Here is a 17,136-nt window from a genome sequence, read left to right on the forward strand (position 1 = left end):
TTATTGAATTGTTAGTGTTATGGCTCAGTGACAAAGCTATTCACATTCTCACTCTCTATTTGGCTTCAGAAAACAGGGTCTGAAGTACACATCGTTATGGATATTTTGGTGCTTACATTCAGAGTAATGACACAGTGCAGTAGAACTGGATAACTTTTGGGGAGACATCATTGCTTCTAAGAGTGGAAACCATAGTGCCTAGAAAAGAAACAAAATGGAAGTCCATGAATGCCAGTCCGTATACCTGAATCAGGCAATAGTTTGGCCCAGGAGTTGGCCCTGCCACTAGGCAGAGTGAGGCAAGTGCATCCGATGGCAGACGCTTGTGCAGGACAGGATTGGGAGCCCCATGGTTATTGCTCCTGTACCCCACCCTGTGTCATTGCCCTTATTGAAGGACAAAGCTATATATGCCATAGTCCTCAGGTGCCTCAGGTGCTGTGGAGGATGCTATTCCATTTTCAGTGGAAGAAAGATTCAACTTTCAATACAGTCAACTTCTGTATGTGGAATAGGGAAGGGAGAAGCCATCTTGTTCTTTGCCTTAGGGAACAAAATGTCATTGGCTGGCTCCATCTGACCTCTGGTCAAACTATTATTAAATAAACTATAAATACAAAATATACTGGAGAATAACAGTACAATTGCCAGTATTAGAACAATTAACCTTATCTGGTTTTTGTATAGGATACACCTGAATCAGACATGGGGAATCCTAGGGTGCTCCAGAGGTTGTTAGACTGAAACTCCCGTCACCCATGGTCACTGATTATAGTGGCAGGGGTTGATGGGAGCTGGGAGTCCAGCAGCATCTGATGGAGCTCTGGTTTTCCATCCATGACCAAACTAGATGTTATGGTAAACTTAAGGTTGTAGCTGGAAACAACCACCACACAAGCAACCCCTTTCCCCCTCTACAATAACTACCATAACTTCTCTTGAGTCATGATGTTCTGCTTTCCATATCCCCACCCCACATCAATGGCTGTCAATGGTGGTGGTGGGGTCAGGGAAACTTGGTGCCTTGCAATGTCACAACTCAAAATACTAGATGTTATAGAGGGGGAGGGGGAAACTAGATGCATCTTTCTCACAGCAGCCCCCCAGTTACAATAAGATGAGCTTAATGGAAAACAAGCCAAGCACTTCCTAGACTTCTTACCTCTCGCTGTGGTTGATTTAACTTGTGTGAATTCCTCTGGCAAAGTGCAATTGTTTTTGCTAAGCTATCTTCAATATCCTTTAATGAAGGAAATTCTATTGAACCTTGATTTAAGGAAGAAATAGCAATTAGATACTAATCTGGCAGTTAAATCAGACAGCTAAAATCAATGTGGGGGGAAATAATCACATAACTTGACTGTAAATTAAGCTTGTTCCTCACAACCATGTCAAAATAAGGGAGCTTCCCATGGAACAAGTTAATATTTTAGAGGGAAAACTTCAGGACGGGACACACACACACACCAGGCTGTTTAGGGTTTTATTTATCCTTCTCCAATATGAGCAATTTCACCTATACTGTTTATTACTTGTTGGTGATCTGCTGCTATTCTACCACTGGTAAAAAGGTAAAGGGACCCCTGACCATTCAGTCATGACAGACTCTGGGGTTGCGGCGCTCATCTCGCTTTATTGGCCGAGGGAGCCGGCGTATAGCTTCCGGGTCATGTGGCCAGCATGACTAAGCCGCTTCTGGTGAACCAGAGGAGCGCATGGAAACACCATTTACCTTCCTACCTATTTATCTACTTGCACTTTGACGTGCTTTTGAACTGCTAGGTTGGCAGGAGTAGGGACCAAACAACGGGAGCTCACCCCATCGCGGGGATTTGAACCGCCGACCTTCTGATCGGCAAGTCCTAGGCTCTGCGGTTTAACCCACAGTGCCACCCGCATCCCACATTGACTGGTAGAGCTCTGTAAAATAACCATACAGACATGCCTATAACATTTGGCTCAGATGCCACATGTCAGTTATCTCTTCATTGAAAACAGATGCTTTAAGCCAACATTCTTCATAAGTTACTGTTATTATTGTTTATACAACTATTAAAATCATTTAATTCAATAACGAAGTCATAATGGTTATCCAAGCAGTGAGGGTCTTACATCCCTAAATTGTCCAGTCTGTCACAATATCCAAAAGATGTTTAGAAAACCTTAATTAGGTTAGGGAGATTATGGGATGAATTACATTAGCCTGTGTTCCATGGCTGCTTATATTTGGTAGGAGGTGATCTTGTGTTGCTACGAACATTTGCTTTGAGCTGATTTTATGAAATACAAAAGAAAACGCCCAAAAGGCCCAGGCAATCTTTTTAAAATAAATGTTCACTTTAAGCTACCTAATTCATTTATGATAGCATTCTGCCAAGTTACTACAGAGCAAAGACAAGCTCTAAGATATATTTTAAATGTGAACTGACTGACTACATTTGGCTTCTCTGACAAATTCAATCATGCTTTTCTCATTTATTTTTTTCTTTGTAAGCAATACAGTTTCTCATAAAAAATATATTCAGTTCATTATTTTCGAACAACTGTTTGACAGCCCGTTTTAACTTTACTTGTGTGAGATGAAGACTGCATAGGAAGTAGGCACATAAGCCTGGTTCAGTCCAATCTTCTCCTTCCCGCTTTTTGTTTTGCGAAAGGTAAGAAACATGCAAAGCAGATCTCCATGTGGATTGTGTGCCTCGTGCATTACATTATGTGTATGGTGGAAGGGCGCGAACATACAACTCTGCTAGATAGCGAGAACTGCTGTAACTCTAAGCATATGCAACAGACTTATACCGCTAGGTGACAGGAGCTTCCTATGGTGAAATTGGGTCCATGGTATAAAACTCTTGCCAACTAGAACCACATGGATAGCAAACATATGAGGTTTGCAGTAGAGAAGTCTGAGAAGTCAGAATTTATTCTTCATTGCATGTCTAGATCAGACTTCCCTTTGAAATTAAATCCTAAGAGCATCTCCAAATCAGCCATTTATTTCCCTGGGCCATTTATGACATTTCTAAAATGCCTTCACCAAACGGTTTTAGTGTAGAAATTACCAGCAACAGATAATATTTGCATGATAAAAAGAAGCACAAGCCAGAACAACCTCCGTTTTTGTCAATGTGATCTACTTTCGTGATTTTTCCATGGCCCAATGGCAATGCAGACTGGAGCGCTAGACCCATGTGGCTGGACCCACACATTATATTCCGGGGGGATTAAAATGGTGGTGGGGTTACATAAAGGAACATGGGCCCTGGCCAGGTCCAGCATCAGCAGTGGTTCCCCCCTGCAGGGGCATTTGCCAGTGTGTGCCATGTGTTGGTGCCCAGCCTGGTATGATGCACGTGTGCAAATTCAGCATTTCTTACTTTAAAAACACATTACAATCTCAAGCCCATTAATCCAGGAGGAGAGAGAGAGTGTGTGTGATGAAGATTAGTAACACTGAAGCAAGAGATAAAATGCAATCATCTTTGTCAAGGGGACGTGGTCTAGACTTGCTCTGACAGAGCAATAAAAAGCTAATCAATTCTTCTATTATTCTCAGCTTGATATTATTTGAGTTTTACTCTCTTCAAAAAAAGTCACATTTCCTGGAAAAAGGAGGAAAGCTCAATTTTTAAAACTTACTTTCATCTTCACATGTAAGTGTCAACAACTTGCTTTGCAGCCACTGCAGAAAAACACAATCAGTTGAACTCACAAGGCCTTCATACAGGATTTTCTACTGCCAATTATTCTGCCCCCCCTTAAAGTTTCCCTGACTTCAGAAGAATTTACATAGTGGATAACATGGGGAGGGGCGCAGGAGGACCAGATAAGGTACAATCAGCATTATCTCATAGTTAACAACAATTCCATTCCTTTCATTTTGGAATGAACAAGGGATTGTTCCCAATACTTTGGGATTTAGCTTACGTCCCCTAATGTTCTTCTATTCTATTCTTCTATTACTGGATCATTACAGTCTTGGTATGGGTCTCAAGTGCTAATTCTGTGGCTAATTGAAGGCCAAGACTGGCTAGGCTGACTGGGGATGATGGATGTTGTAGTAGTTGAGCATTATCTAGAGGGCCAGAGTCTGGTTCCCCACACTTGCTTTAGAGTGACGTCCAAACGTGTAGTTTAACTCAAGTGACAATGGCATTATACAGTAATATTTCTCTGTTCTTGCTCCTCAATGCTGCTGCTAGCAGTTGTGAGAAAACAACCAAAATAATGGCATCAGGTAAACCGAGTTATTTGGCATTAGACATGTTTTTTGAGTTACAGATAGGTAGCCGTGTTGGTCTGCCATAGTCAAAACAAAAAAAAAAAATTCCTTCCAGTAGCACCTTAAAGACCAACTAAGTTAGTTCTTGGTATGAGCTTTCGTGTGCATGTGTATCTGAAGAAGTGTGCATGCACACGAAAGCTCATACCAAGAACTAACTTAGTTGGTCTTTAAGGTGCTACTGGAAGGAATTTTTTTTTGTTTTCATGTTTTTTGAGTTAGAGAAAGGTTAATCTTTCCCTCTAAAGGTTTCCAGTTCCAAGTCTAAAGTTATAATCAAACAGATAGTATTTATTATCATATGGACTAAAATATGTAAGTGACTGTATATGGAGAAAATATGGCAAAATGTCTTCCGAGATGTGGAATAAGCTGAGGTAAATACAGAATTGTAGAACTGGAAGTGACATTGAGGGCCATCTAGTTCAACCCCCTGCAATGCAGGACTCTCAACTAAACCATCCATGGCAAACAGTCATCCAACCTCTGCTGAAAACTTCCAATGAAGGAGAGCCCAACACCTTCTGAGGGAGTCTGTTTCACTGTCGAACAGGTCTTACCATTAGAAAACAGGTACTTGTTCTTAGTTACTAGGTCTTATTAGCAGAAAGGGACTGAAGCGTTTCAAAGTAGTTTCTAGTCAACTATACCTCAAGCATAACTAGGAAGGCACCATGAATATCTCCTTTCTTCTCAAGTAGATAGGAAGAAGCTTCATGGAGTTGGTATTTCTGTGTGATCTGAACAAAAATTATACAAAGGTGATTTTAGTTATGCTCTCTATAATTAAAAGAGAGGGAGAGTTTGGGAATTTAAAAAACAGACTTCAGGTAACAACCTCAGGACCCTCAAGTTGCTATACTATAAATATTCTAGTGTAAGTGATCATTCAGTGGTTCCCATATATTTTTCTTCTGCCTGGTGAGTATAGCAAGAGAGAGGGGGGGGGGGGAATCTTGAAGGTGGGGATTCAGTGAAAAAAAATGGTAAAAATGGAAAGTGCCAAGCACATCATCTCCGCCTACCTTCCCTCCCTACCCAAGGAGCTACTCTTTCTTTTAAAAAAGATCAGGGGAAATTTCCACAGATCTCTTGAGTAAGGCACTTTGGCCCCAAGAATTTCAAAGGCCTTTCCCATCATAAAAGAGCATTCTAGTTTCAAGAACATATTATGAAGCCTCATCAGTTGTAGTCTTGTGTGGTATTGAGATTGCCATAGCAATAGCTTCACCTACGGAAAAAATAACGGGGTCACATCCCAAACAGAAGAAGCTATTGCTAAAACCATTTGGAAGCTAAACCAGGAAACTACTGATTAACTTGAGTTTAGATACAGTGTCAACACCCTAATAGCACTACAGCATACAGGACAGTGTGATCAAGGCATGCGTTAGTTAGATTGGCTCCCACTAGTCCCAGATAGAAACCTCCCACTTATGCTTAGCTGTAAGAACTGGTCCAGGTTTGAGCACAGTTAGGCATAGGAGAGGACAGAGCAGGTGAAGGGGACTGAAAGAGCATCACATGATTAAAAGGGCACTTCGAGCCCTGCAACTGGTCCGGCCTCTGAAAACCAGCTTTCTCTGCCCCTGCCCGTGTGTTGATGCATCAGAGGTCAATGTCTGAGCTGGGGAAGTCTACACAAGTAGGCTATCTTGAGAGTCAGAACTCAGATCACACAGGATTCCAGCTCCCATAGAGGTTCACACAAATCGATTTGCCTGCCTCAGACATCTACACCTCATGCATGGAAATGAGGAGCAAGGCTGGGGGAAGCTGCAAGACTGCGAGTGGGGCCAATGCTGAGTGGGGCCAATGAGGCATCCTTGCAACCCCTTTTGTCACCGATGCCTGTTCTTCCACATACCATGTGAAAGGGCCTAGCCGACAAGTGAAAACAGCTCTTACAAAACTTCTATTTCCCTCCAATTTCAGCCCAATTTCCAAGCTTTCCTACTTTACCTGAATTGCCTCTTCCAGCCTGTAGGACTCCAGGAATTGCAAAGTCTCTAAAACCTGGTCAGGATCATACCGACACAGCAACTCAATAAACTGCTCAGTAACGAAGGGAGAAAGCTGAAGCAACTCTTGATTGACACCTTCCCTGAAACAACAAATGGCACATTGCATTTGGGATCCGACACATTTTAGACAAACACAGAAGACTGTGCAGAGTAGGCAACAAAACAGAGACTGACACTGTAGTGCTGCAGGTGGGGCAGTCGTCGTCCCCATCACCTGGATATGGCTGGGGCATTGGCTGTGTTAGGGATGTGTTTGTGCACTGGCAGGACCACTGATCTGATGCTCCCACCAGCACATTCACACAACCTCTGCATCACCTCTGCCCTGCTAACCAAAAGAACCACCAGTGCCAGGAAGGTGGCTCTGCCCCCACTGGACTGGACTAAGTCTTATTGTTAGTATTCATGGCATAAAGTATGTCTGGTTCTACCAGTTCATGTAAAGTGATTTGGGTCCAAACAGCAAAGCCAGAAATAAGAGGAACAGAAACAAGGGAGATCATAGGAGATGGAAGCAATATATATGGACTTGAAGGCTGAAATATAGCCAATGATTTCAGCATGAATAGAAAAATCTTAATAGGTTTATTCACTGAAAAACTGTGGAAAGTCACATAAAGCAGGGCTAAAGTGTACTGCATTACCACAAGGGATATAGGGCATATTAGTTGCAGTGCACGAAACAGAAGGTCCAGGGTTGTTGTTTTTTCAAAACAGGTTAATATGTTGGATAAAATTTGATATAGAGGCAAACTTGGAAAACTATCAGAGCAGAAAGTATATTCAGAAGCTAAACACTTGCCTTCATATCAGTGTGCATGTTCGTCTTTCACCCCAGATGGTGATTTTACTAACGTTTTACTAAAACTGAGATTTTATCCTGAAGAGAGTAGCCTATTGTCTGAACTAGAGAGGGTTTCATGACAGCGCATTTGGGCTAGATTCCTTGCTGTGGTGTAACTACAATGAAGGGACTGGAATTACAGAGGGGATTAGTCTGGCACATTTAATTTAGCCAGAGATTTATTCTAAAATTGGTACAAGGCCAGTTGACTGGAGATTGGGGGGGGGGGATGTGGAGGTATAAAATTGCCTTGGGAAATAAACACAGACAGGAGTGCTTTTGCCCATGACCAATGAGCAGTTGTACCACAAAGCATATTGCTACAACTCCCATAAGCAACCCGCACACCGTTTAAAATGTAATTTTCCCTGAAATGACATTTCCTCTTACAAACAAGTGGTACACAAAATGGAAAGTTGTGTTACTTGATTGCACAGAGGCCCCCGTAAATGGCTTCCGTGGGATGACTTCCACCGGTGATCATGGCATCCTAGTTCCTAGCAGAGATTGAACGCCAGAATCAGTCCCCCTCTTGGATGTGGCTGTGCTGGCACAGAATCTCTGTGACAGGAACCAGAATGAGGATGCAGATGGTACTATATGTTTCAGTCTCTAGGGAGGCAAGTCATCACAGAGAAGCCTTGTCTAACAGACAATCTGATGAAAACAATGGGATGAATTCAACACAGCCCTAAGTGAAAATCTCTTAGCAGTGGACCAGCTGCTTTAGTTTTGCGCAATGAAAGGTGCAGAAAGCCAACATGGTTCTCATGGCTGGATGCACAACATATTGCTGTAGCCCCAATGCTTCCTGCAGTGCCAACTTTTTGCACAACATGCTTCTGCTAGCACAACTGTTGTACAGTATGAAATCCAGTGCAAACTTATCCTTGCCCTTACACTAGCGCAACAACCCTTGCAACAGCAATTAGAAAACACTGAATCTGGGTCAATGTCTTCTGGGTGGATAAGTGGGCGATGTAGCTTCTATAGCTGCCCATGTTTGGATAGAACATTTTGCTTCAGTACTCTGTTTGATTGTTTTAAAAAAGTGCTGGGGCAAACAAGCTGGACCATCAGCTAGTAATGCACTAGCAACAACAAATATCTGAGAAGGTAGCTAGAATAGCTAAATCAAAATCAACTGGAGGCAAAATCTTGTCAGGCTTGCAGCTTATTGCTCTGTGCTTATTGGCGTTATCCTTTCCAAGCATACATGTTTATCTCCCAGGAACCATTTGCATTTACTTGCATGCGTTTAACTTGTGCATATTCAACTTTATGTGCATGGCAAGAAATCTAAAAAAAATTAAAAGAGGAGACAGGGTTCAGGGAAAAATGACTTTGGCAGTCCCACGCGCCATTGGGTTTTGACTATATGTTATTTTGGCTGCAGGTGTGATTCCCGGAACATAACCCCTGTGTAAGTTGTGGGCCTACTGTATATCTTTGCTTCCTACACTACAGTCCCCTTAACAGGCATTTCTTGCCAAATCTGGTTCCAGTTCTCTTCTACAAACCCACTGCCTTGGCCCTGCATCTCTAATACATGTGATTTTCCAAAGCTTAAGCAGAGGTTTTCAAAAAGTATAAAGAGGGATTTTATAAATTACAAAAGCAATGTGAATAACTGGAGTGCCCAATTAAAGCTACTTTAAAAGAATTAAGAAACTGCTTTTTTTTAAAAAAAAAAGACACACAGGCAAGAGTTCTTAGACTTGAAGCCACTCTCCCCCTGTTATATATTCACTGTAGAAAGAAAAAGAGACACACTTAAGTAGGCTTATAATCCATCTAAGAACTTAAGAACTGCAGGGCCAATCAATGCAATGGTTTTGAAGTTGAAAAGGCATCCCATGAATTGTGCTTCTTTAAAAAACAACAACCCAGAACGCTTAGCAAAGTGCTGAGTGGCATGGCACTGAAGTGGGTAAGGATTGACATATAGCTGGGGGGGGGGGGGAGGCAACAAGCAGGCCCTCTTTAAAAAGGAAATGATGGGAATGTGTTTCCTATCTTTGTCTTCCAAAGCCCTACCACTTCACCAAATGCATAAAAATACTGCAAAAACCCCCCAACATTTCCCAAGTAAGATTACCAAAATTAACTACTTTAGAAATGCTGATTCAGTTAAAATTTGGCACTCTGCAGCGAGTGTTGCCTGGTGGTTAGAGGATTCAATAGCAAGGAAGAACGCTATCAGACGCTAACACAATCCCACTCCGCTTGAGAAAACTGTTGCCTCAAAAAGAAGGATCTTATAAATTTTCAGAAACAAATGTTGCCTCTGTTCATTAACATCTGCAACAAAAGGTTAATGGAAATATTTTGGTTCCAAAAACTAAAACGGAGTAACCTAAAAAGGAATAAAAACATTTTTTAAAAAAATCAAAATGGAATCTGCAATCTGTATACATACCTTGGGTCAAGGAGGCTCCTCAAAAACTGGAAAAGCAAACATTGATCCTGACAAACAAGGAGGAGAAAAAGTTAATGGAACATTTGCAACGGATATAGCAGTTTTAAACTGTATCAGATGGAAATAGGGGTTCATCTTGGCACAAAAAATACTGCATATCATGCCCCCAGAAACTAAAAAAACCTAGGCCTGCTGTGTATATGAATGAAAATAAAACTAGGATTTGCAAAATAGCATGTTTCAAAGGGTGATCATCATATCATAATCTTTTGTACTTTTATTTAAACCTCCAGGTGAAACATTCAGGCCAAAACAATCTAACACTCAGGAGACGTCTCTTAATTTCCTACATCATTTTTTAAAGTTATTAAGATGTTAGTAACAAAATTATCCAAGAGCTGGACTGCATTCAGTGGGGGACAAATTAAGTTAACTGGTTCAGGAAAAAATTATTTGCCAGCTGTTTCAGTGGCTCAGTGACAAGTTCTCCATCGATGAATGTAATGAGTGCTTAGAAAAACAATTTTAGACACCTTGTCTTGGCTGAGCATTTATATTTGTGCTGCACACTAAAAAGGAAGAGGAACTTAGCAGGATATTTATGAAAATAATATGCTAGTTAGGGACTTCAAAAAGCTCTGTATCAATGCCTGGCCCAGAACGTAACTTTTAAATGATGAATAGATTCCTTCTGTCCAAACCAGATAGAATGAGGACAGACCTTCATATCCATTTTTTTAAAAGAAGCTTGACTTTTACAACAAGACTGTGATGAGAGAAGCTAAATTCTCCATCTGCCCATTTCCCTAGGGACCTTCACCCTAGTCTAGCTCAATATGCCTTCCATGCCTTTCCTCAAAGGGATTAAATAAAAAAGTCTGGAGCAATGGAGTATGGTGGAGAAAGGCAGGAGGTCAACTCAAATACAATCCTGCAAAGCATAACCTCATTCTCTCCATCCATTCTCCAGGATGTCTAATATATAATTAAGGATGTAATCCTATGCACGCCTACTTGGAGTATGCCAATTAAAACTAGTAGGACTTACTGCTAAGCCAACAGGCATAGGATCAGGCTGAAAGAGAGCTCCTTTGCCACCAAAACTTTCACAAATTGCCAAAGAAGCTGAAAACTGCTGCAGATAGGAGGACACACTGTGCAAATGCCCTACTACAAAAACGGCTTTTCCTAACAGGAACACTTCAGGATCACGAGAGAGGAGCAGGAGGTAATGGAGGAGGGGAGGAAAATGACTTTGAAGCGGCTCAGGAAAAGCTTTTCACTACAATAAAAAAAAAGCAAACCTAAAAGTGGCTGATAATGAGGGATTTAAAGAAGAGGGTAAGACTTGCTCTGAACATGGGGGAAAGCATTAGGTAAGCAATACTGTCAAAGGGGTTGGGATCTAGCCTCGTGACTCAGCGGTATAGCCATGTATGCCACACCGGTTAAGCAGATACTGGTGCAATCCCAAGAAAATAAAATTCAGAACATTTTCCCAAAGAGTATGGTCATACTGTCACTGCTCATGCATAGATTTTGTGCTCCTTTGCGAGACATGCTTTCTCAGCGGCCCCAGTCCTGGTTTGACAATTCCTAATTTTTAGGCAACTGCCCAATGCAGTAATTTGCAGCCCTCCCTTAATAGAAAACTTCTTCTCAATTTAAAACTGAGTTGACACATGTGACACGTTACCTGAAGGTTCTGAATTATTTGTTCAATCTGCTCACTGAAGTGAACTGAAATCAGATCGGCTGCTTTAAAGGGACTCACTGACAGCAGCTCCTGTGCAAAGGTTGAAAAAAATAATTGTTCTTTTATCCCTACTAATGCAGAGATTATACATACAGTAAAATCAAATACCATAGGACACACTCAGAAATCAATTCTGTTTGAAATATGTTCATAAATCAACAAGGTGATAAAGTGACAGCTAAAAATAAGAGGTTGTTAACTCAGTGGTTACAACTGTTTCTTCAATGAACAGACATGGAAGCTGAAAAATACAGGTTTTCTCTATTTGAAATTCCCACAACCATCTCACTACCATCTATGCACAGGCAAGCAATTCAACTTAACCTTGTGCTGAATAGTCAGGATGTTACCAGTATGATAATTGTTTTCAGAGCACATAACATATAGGATAATGGTGTGAACTGGTTTTCTCACACAACTTAATATTTGACTACAGCAGGCAGGCAGTCTTGTTCAGCTAGAGAATTTGGATGTAACATTAGTTGGGGTTGTTTTCTTGAGCACATTTCGACAGGAACAAAGTTCTTCTAGAAAATCAGTGGACCCAATGCAAGTTGTTTATATACAAAATGTATTTAGATGGAATGTCACTGACATCAACAGAGTTAAATCCAGTTTGAACAATTTTACTTAACTAGTTTGTAGGCCGTTTTCAGGATGTTTTTGCAATAAGCATACATACATTTCATTCAACATATTGTATTATTTTAGTAGATTAGCTAGCAGCTGATACTTCCATGCCTAGTACCTGAAATAATACTGATTACATGTGTAGAAATTAGCCAATGAAAGACAGTGGAATTCAAATTAACTCAATCCTGCTTTCATCTTATGAGAACATACCTAGAGGCTAAAAAGCAGCTCTCTTTTTCCACATGCATACATTCCTTTCTCATCCTTACTCTTAATGTTCTCCTCTGGCTGTACTCAGCAGGATTCACAATGAACCATGCTGATATCTTTATGAATTTTCTTCTGTTCTTATAGCTCCCAAGATGGAAAAAGTCATAACACGGCCTGAAGTATAGCTGTTTCGTTCCTTGTTGTAATATCTTGCAAATTCATACTTACATAACTAGTTTCCAGGTTCTATTTCTCGGTCATGCTGAGCTTCAGGTATAGTACATCCACAGAGGATGTGCACACATTGGACCTACTGTTACATTTCTCCCACATAACAAGAAGCTAGCAGCAGTCCTGCAAATAGGTCTCCATCTATCACTGCCCCTAAAGGTAAAGGTAAAGGTACCCCTGCCTGTACGGGCTAGTCTTGACAGACTCTAGGGTTGTGCGCCCATCTCACTCAAGAGGCCGGGGGCCAGCGCTGTCCGGAGACACTTCCAGGTCACATGGCCAGCGTGACAAAGCTGCACTGGTGAGCCAGCACCAGTGCCGCACACGGAAACACCGTTTACCTTCCCGCTGGTAAGCGGTCCCTATTTATCTACTTGCACCCGGGGGTGCTTTCGAACTGCTAGCTTGGCAGGCGCTGGGACCGAACAACGGGAGCGCACCCCGCCGCGGGGATTCGAACCGCCGACCTTTCGATCGGGAAGCCCTAGGTGCTGAGGCTTTTACCCACAGCACCACCCACGTCCCCATCACTGCCCCTAGTCAGGCTGAATTCCTGACAGGGAAAGGAGGAGGACTCCTACTTCCCAAGCAGAGGAGCCCCTCTTCAATGTAGGCAAGGTATTTCCCTGATAAGGCCAGTCATCTTCCCGGGGAAGAGTAACAGAGATAAAACTCTATCATTCTCAAACTTACAGGCACTTAACCAATGTATAAAAAGCAACACACAGGTGAATATATTTTTCCCCCAACTGCTTTATTGCACATCAACTCTGTTGACTTTAACAAGGGATTCTTTCAAATAAGTTTGGAAGTTCATGGAAATCACGGGCCTAAGTTACTCACTTACACTTCATGGCATTATTAGAATTAATAAAAAGTAATAATCTATATCAAAGAGTTCAGAGAAATTTCCATGAGGATTATTCAGTTGTGTGTGTGTGTGTGTTTATATTGTTAACTGCCTTGAGATCTTTGGATGTAGGACAGTATAGAAATTTTAATTTTATAAATAAATTTCTTTCTGAAAGCTTATAAAGCCATACTTTTTCTATACGTTAATTGTTATGCTCTATGGGATTTTCCAACTGATCTTGATAGGTGAAGGTAAAGGACCCCTGAATGGTTAAGTCCAGTCAAACGTGACTATGGGGTGTGGCGTTCATCTTGCTTCAGACCGAGGAATCAGTGTTTGTCCACAGACAGCTTTCCAGGTCATGTGGCCAGCATGACTAAACCACTTCTGTTGCAACGGAACACTGACAGAAACCAGAGCGCACGGAAACAGCGTTTACCTTCCCGCCACAGTGGTACCTATCTATTTGCACTGGTGTGCTTTCGAACTGCTAGGTTGGCAGGAGCTGGGACAGAACAACAGGAGCTCACCCCATCGGGCAGATTCTTGATAACTGTGCTAACAATGGCTTTGTTGACCTCAGGATGGCTGATTACCAGGGGCATTAAGCTGCTCTGCATGGTGAATGGCCTGAAGGACCCAAAAGGCCCACCTGCCAACTCACTCTACATCCAAGCCTACTATTCACAGCTAAAATAAATGCTCTTGTTCAGATTCACTTTGAGGATCAGAATCGGGAGTATTAGAAACAAAGGCTTGTTCCTTTGTGTAATTCAGTTTTCACTAATAACCTCTTCCTGGGAAGATGGTGTTGGAGGGAGCATGAATAACAAAGTGTGTACTGAATTAAAAGATATTCTGAGTAGTGAAAGACAGCTAGAACAAATGGGCCAGTTTGAGTAAACAATTAATATCATAAATCCATAATAGCTTTCGTTCCATAATGACTGAAGTTATTATCTAGAGTGCTTTAAAAAAAATACAGCTGTAACTATTGCTTTTAGCTGGTTTTTTTTAAGGTTTCTATTTTTGTTTTTAAAACTGGGCAGAGTATAATTTAAAAATATAAATAACCCAAAAAGGGCATGCCACCCAACCTGCCTGCCAGATCCCTAATTAGGCAGATAAATTAGGTTTACCTTAAAATGCATAATCAGTTAATCTAAATCATACCTCAATGTGTTTCATAGCTTTTTGCCACACAGACTGTTTTTCTTCTGTGTTATATCCAGGAATGGAGAGTATATTGTGGATGTAAGTGAAAACTTCTTCCTTTAAAGGCAATAAATGGGAAGGATGAATACATAAATAAATCACACACTAATCTGATGGATGTACTAACCCAACAAATCTAAAAATCAATTCCTATATAATTCATTGCATGCTGAACTGCCTTGTAAATGCAAAACGGCAAGGAGAATGTATTTTAGGGGTTACTCCCACACCAAAGCCTCTTTGAAAATCAAGTACCTCCCCCCTCACAAAACATGCAGAAGTGAAGATTTCATCTGGATTCTCTCAGTGATTACTTTTGTGTCCATTCAGCCTTACCTTTCTCAATGGATCTCGTAAGTAGCAATCAATTATCTTATCATAGCGATGTTCCCGTTCATACATAAACTCGCAGATTTGATAGCTGAAATAAAACAATGTTATTTATTCATTTCAAGATGTTAGCTCTTTTCAGGTGTCAGAAACTGAAGGGAGCCACGTGGCTTTCAGGCGTAACGCATCTTCTGCAAGCAATACATTTTCCTTTTTCTGTCTTAATACTTTAAGGATAGACACAATTCATAAATTTCTTAGTATACTTTCTACCTATGGTCAGTGGAAGCCTGATCGGGTTATTAATATGAGAGGCTTTAGACTGTTGTTGTTGTTTTAGAGTGAGCTTCATGGCTGAGTGAGGATTCGAACACTCCTCTCCCAGGACCTAGGTCCAACACTCTAAGCATTAAACCACATTATTTTTTAAAGGAAAAGGCAGAACAAGGTGTGTGAGATCTCCTTTTAAATCAAACATCTGACTAGGACTCAGGCAAATGAACTGGACCCCTCCAGGATATGGGTGGCCTAGAAGATATGCAGTCTAGTAACATCTAGATCAGGCATCCCCAACCTGCGGCCCTCCAGATGTTTTGGCCTACAACTGCCATGATCCCTAGGTAACAGAACCAGTGGTCAGGGATGATGGGAATTGTAGTCCAAAACATCTGGAGGGCCGAAGGTTGGAAATGCCTGATCTAGATCAGTGTTTCCCAAAGTTGGGTCTCCAGTTGTTTTTGGACTGCAATTCCCATCATCCCTGTCCACTGGTCTTGCCAGCTAGGGATGATGGGAGTGATAATCCAAAAACAGCTGGAGATCCAACTTTGGGAAGCACCAATATTCCAGCAGAGATTTAACAGGCACCCTTACTTAGCAGGATTGGCCTTGTAAGCCAAATTTGACAAGGATCTGGCCCATGTAACCAAAAGAGGTTCCCTACCGCTGCCTTAAAGCATTTCTTCCCAATGGGAATTGTGCTTACCTTTGGGGTTTCCAAAGGACTTCTAAGACTTTTGGACTGGCGGTAGTTTATTATTTATTAATTTCATTTAAAATTTGCTGTTCCACAATAAATGTACTAGAAGCAGCATACGAAAGTAACAAATGATTAAAAAAAGAATAGTGACATTACTTTAAAAGCAGCAGCAGCAAGTGGACTAACAAAATAGTGGTTCAGGCAGATAACAGTGCATATCTTCTTAGTCAAATGGGGTCTATTCTTCCTAATTAAATGTATATAGCATTGCACCCTAAGCCCTCTTACAGGTTTGAACTATGTGTTTACTCCTGTGATAATGCCCTGGGATGGGTTAAAGATAACAGAAGCAGCATTTACAGGTACAATATTTTCTCTATGGCACATCTACTTCAGTGTTTCCCAGTATCTGATACCAGAATCAAATCTAGCAGACTGGAACTGGATTGATCTGAAGCACTATATACTTGCAAAAATTTGGCAGCAGAAGTCAGCTTAACATGTTACTGTTTTAGGCTGTAGCCATGCTAGAAACCTTGTCATATGGTTAGACTGTTGTGCAAAGGACCCAGGTTTAGCTGCAATGCTAAGGCAACTTGAGGATGAACAGAGGGCTCACTGAAAGCAGTTGCCAAGCAACCACCTCATGTGCTTTTCCTAGTTCCATCCATCCATTTCCTGCAGATAATGCCAGCCTGGAGCTTTCAGACTTAGCCAGCTTGGATGAAATTACAGGAGCAATCGGCCCCATCCCCATTAGGCACCCTATTGGGATCATCTGTGTAGAACTAGAGAAACACAAAAGAATGAAATTATAGCAGGAACAATACTAAGGAGCACCATCACACACCATGGGTAACAAAGGAGATTTATACACACACTCAGGGAGGCCAGAGATCCACTGCAAAATCCAATAGGATCTACACAATATAAAACCAGATTAAGTTTATGCTCCACATAAGGCTGCAACAGTGTCTGGATACCCATAAGGATGTGGCTGCATGATTATCTGAAAGAGCAAGACAGGTGACAGGATAAAAGGGAAGGAAGTGATAGGAAGTGGTTTAAAGGGAGACAGAAAAACAAAAAAGCCTTACAATTCAGCTTTTTCTGCCATGTGAATGAGTCTGTTCTCTTCAAACTGTACTATGCCTCCAGCTTGGAGCAATTCTAGAAGAACCTATAAGCATTAAATAATTATTAGATGCTGTGTTTATACCTGGACAATCAAGAGTTCCCAACATTCTTGACCTATAGACTTGTAGATTGTGCCCATATGTGAGCATTTTCAGGTACCGAGAGCTACACGGAGTGCCCTCGAGCTCTGAGCTAGCATTGCAGTAACACGTGCAATCACAAT

At 41.4% G+C, this 17,136-nt stretch overlaps 1 protein-coding gene across 4 annotated transcripts in view; it reads right to left on the minus strand.

Moving 5' to 3' along the window:
• The window catches only part of VPS8 (VPS8 subunit of CORVET complex), an 88,901-nt gene that overhangs the window by 23,289 nt on the left and 48,476 nt on the right, over window positions 1-17,136 (minus strand). For all 4 annotated transcript variants that reach the window (XM_077930038.1, XM_028730816.2, XM_077930037.1 and 1 more), the window contains 10 exons: window positions 16,874-16,956; window positions 14,804-14,888; window positions 14,426-14,524; window positions 11,266-11,355; window positions 9,570-9,616; window positions 6,245-6,386; window positions 4,933-5,022; window positions 3,640-3,682; window positions 1,163-1,266; window positions 117-198 (listed from right to left, as the gene is read on the minus strand). In XM_077930038.1, coding sequence (XP_077786164.1) covers window positions 117-198; window positions 1,163-1,266; window positions 3,640-3,682; window positions 4,933-5,022; window positions 6,245-6,386; window positions 9,570-9,616; window positions 11,266-11,355; window positions 14,426-14,524; window positions 14,804-14,888; window positions 16,874-16,956 — 865 coding nt within the window. The remainder of the gene's footprint in view (window positions 1-116; window positions 199-1,162; window positions 1,267-3,639; window positions 3,683-4,932; window positions 5,023-6,244; window positions 6,387-9,569; window positions 9,617-11,265; window positions 11,356-14,425; window positions 14,525-14,803; window positions 14,889-16,873; window positions 16,957-17,136) is intronic.

The sequence above is a fragment of the Podarcis muralis genome, chromosome 6 (assembly GCF_964188315.1).
Source record: "Podarcis muralis chromosome 6, rPodMur119.hap1.1, whole genome shotgun sequence".
NCBI classification, from domain to species: Eukaryota; Metazoa; Chordata; class Lepidosauria; order Squamata; family Lacertidae; genus Podarcis; species Podarcis muralis.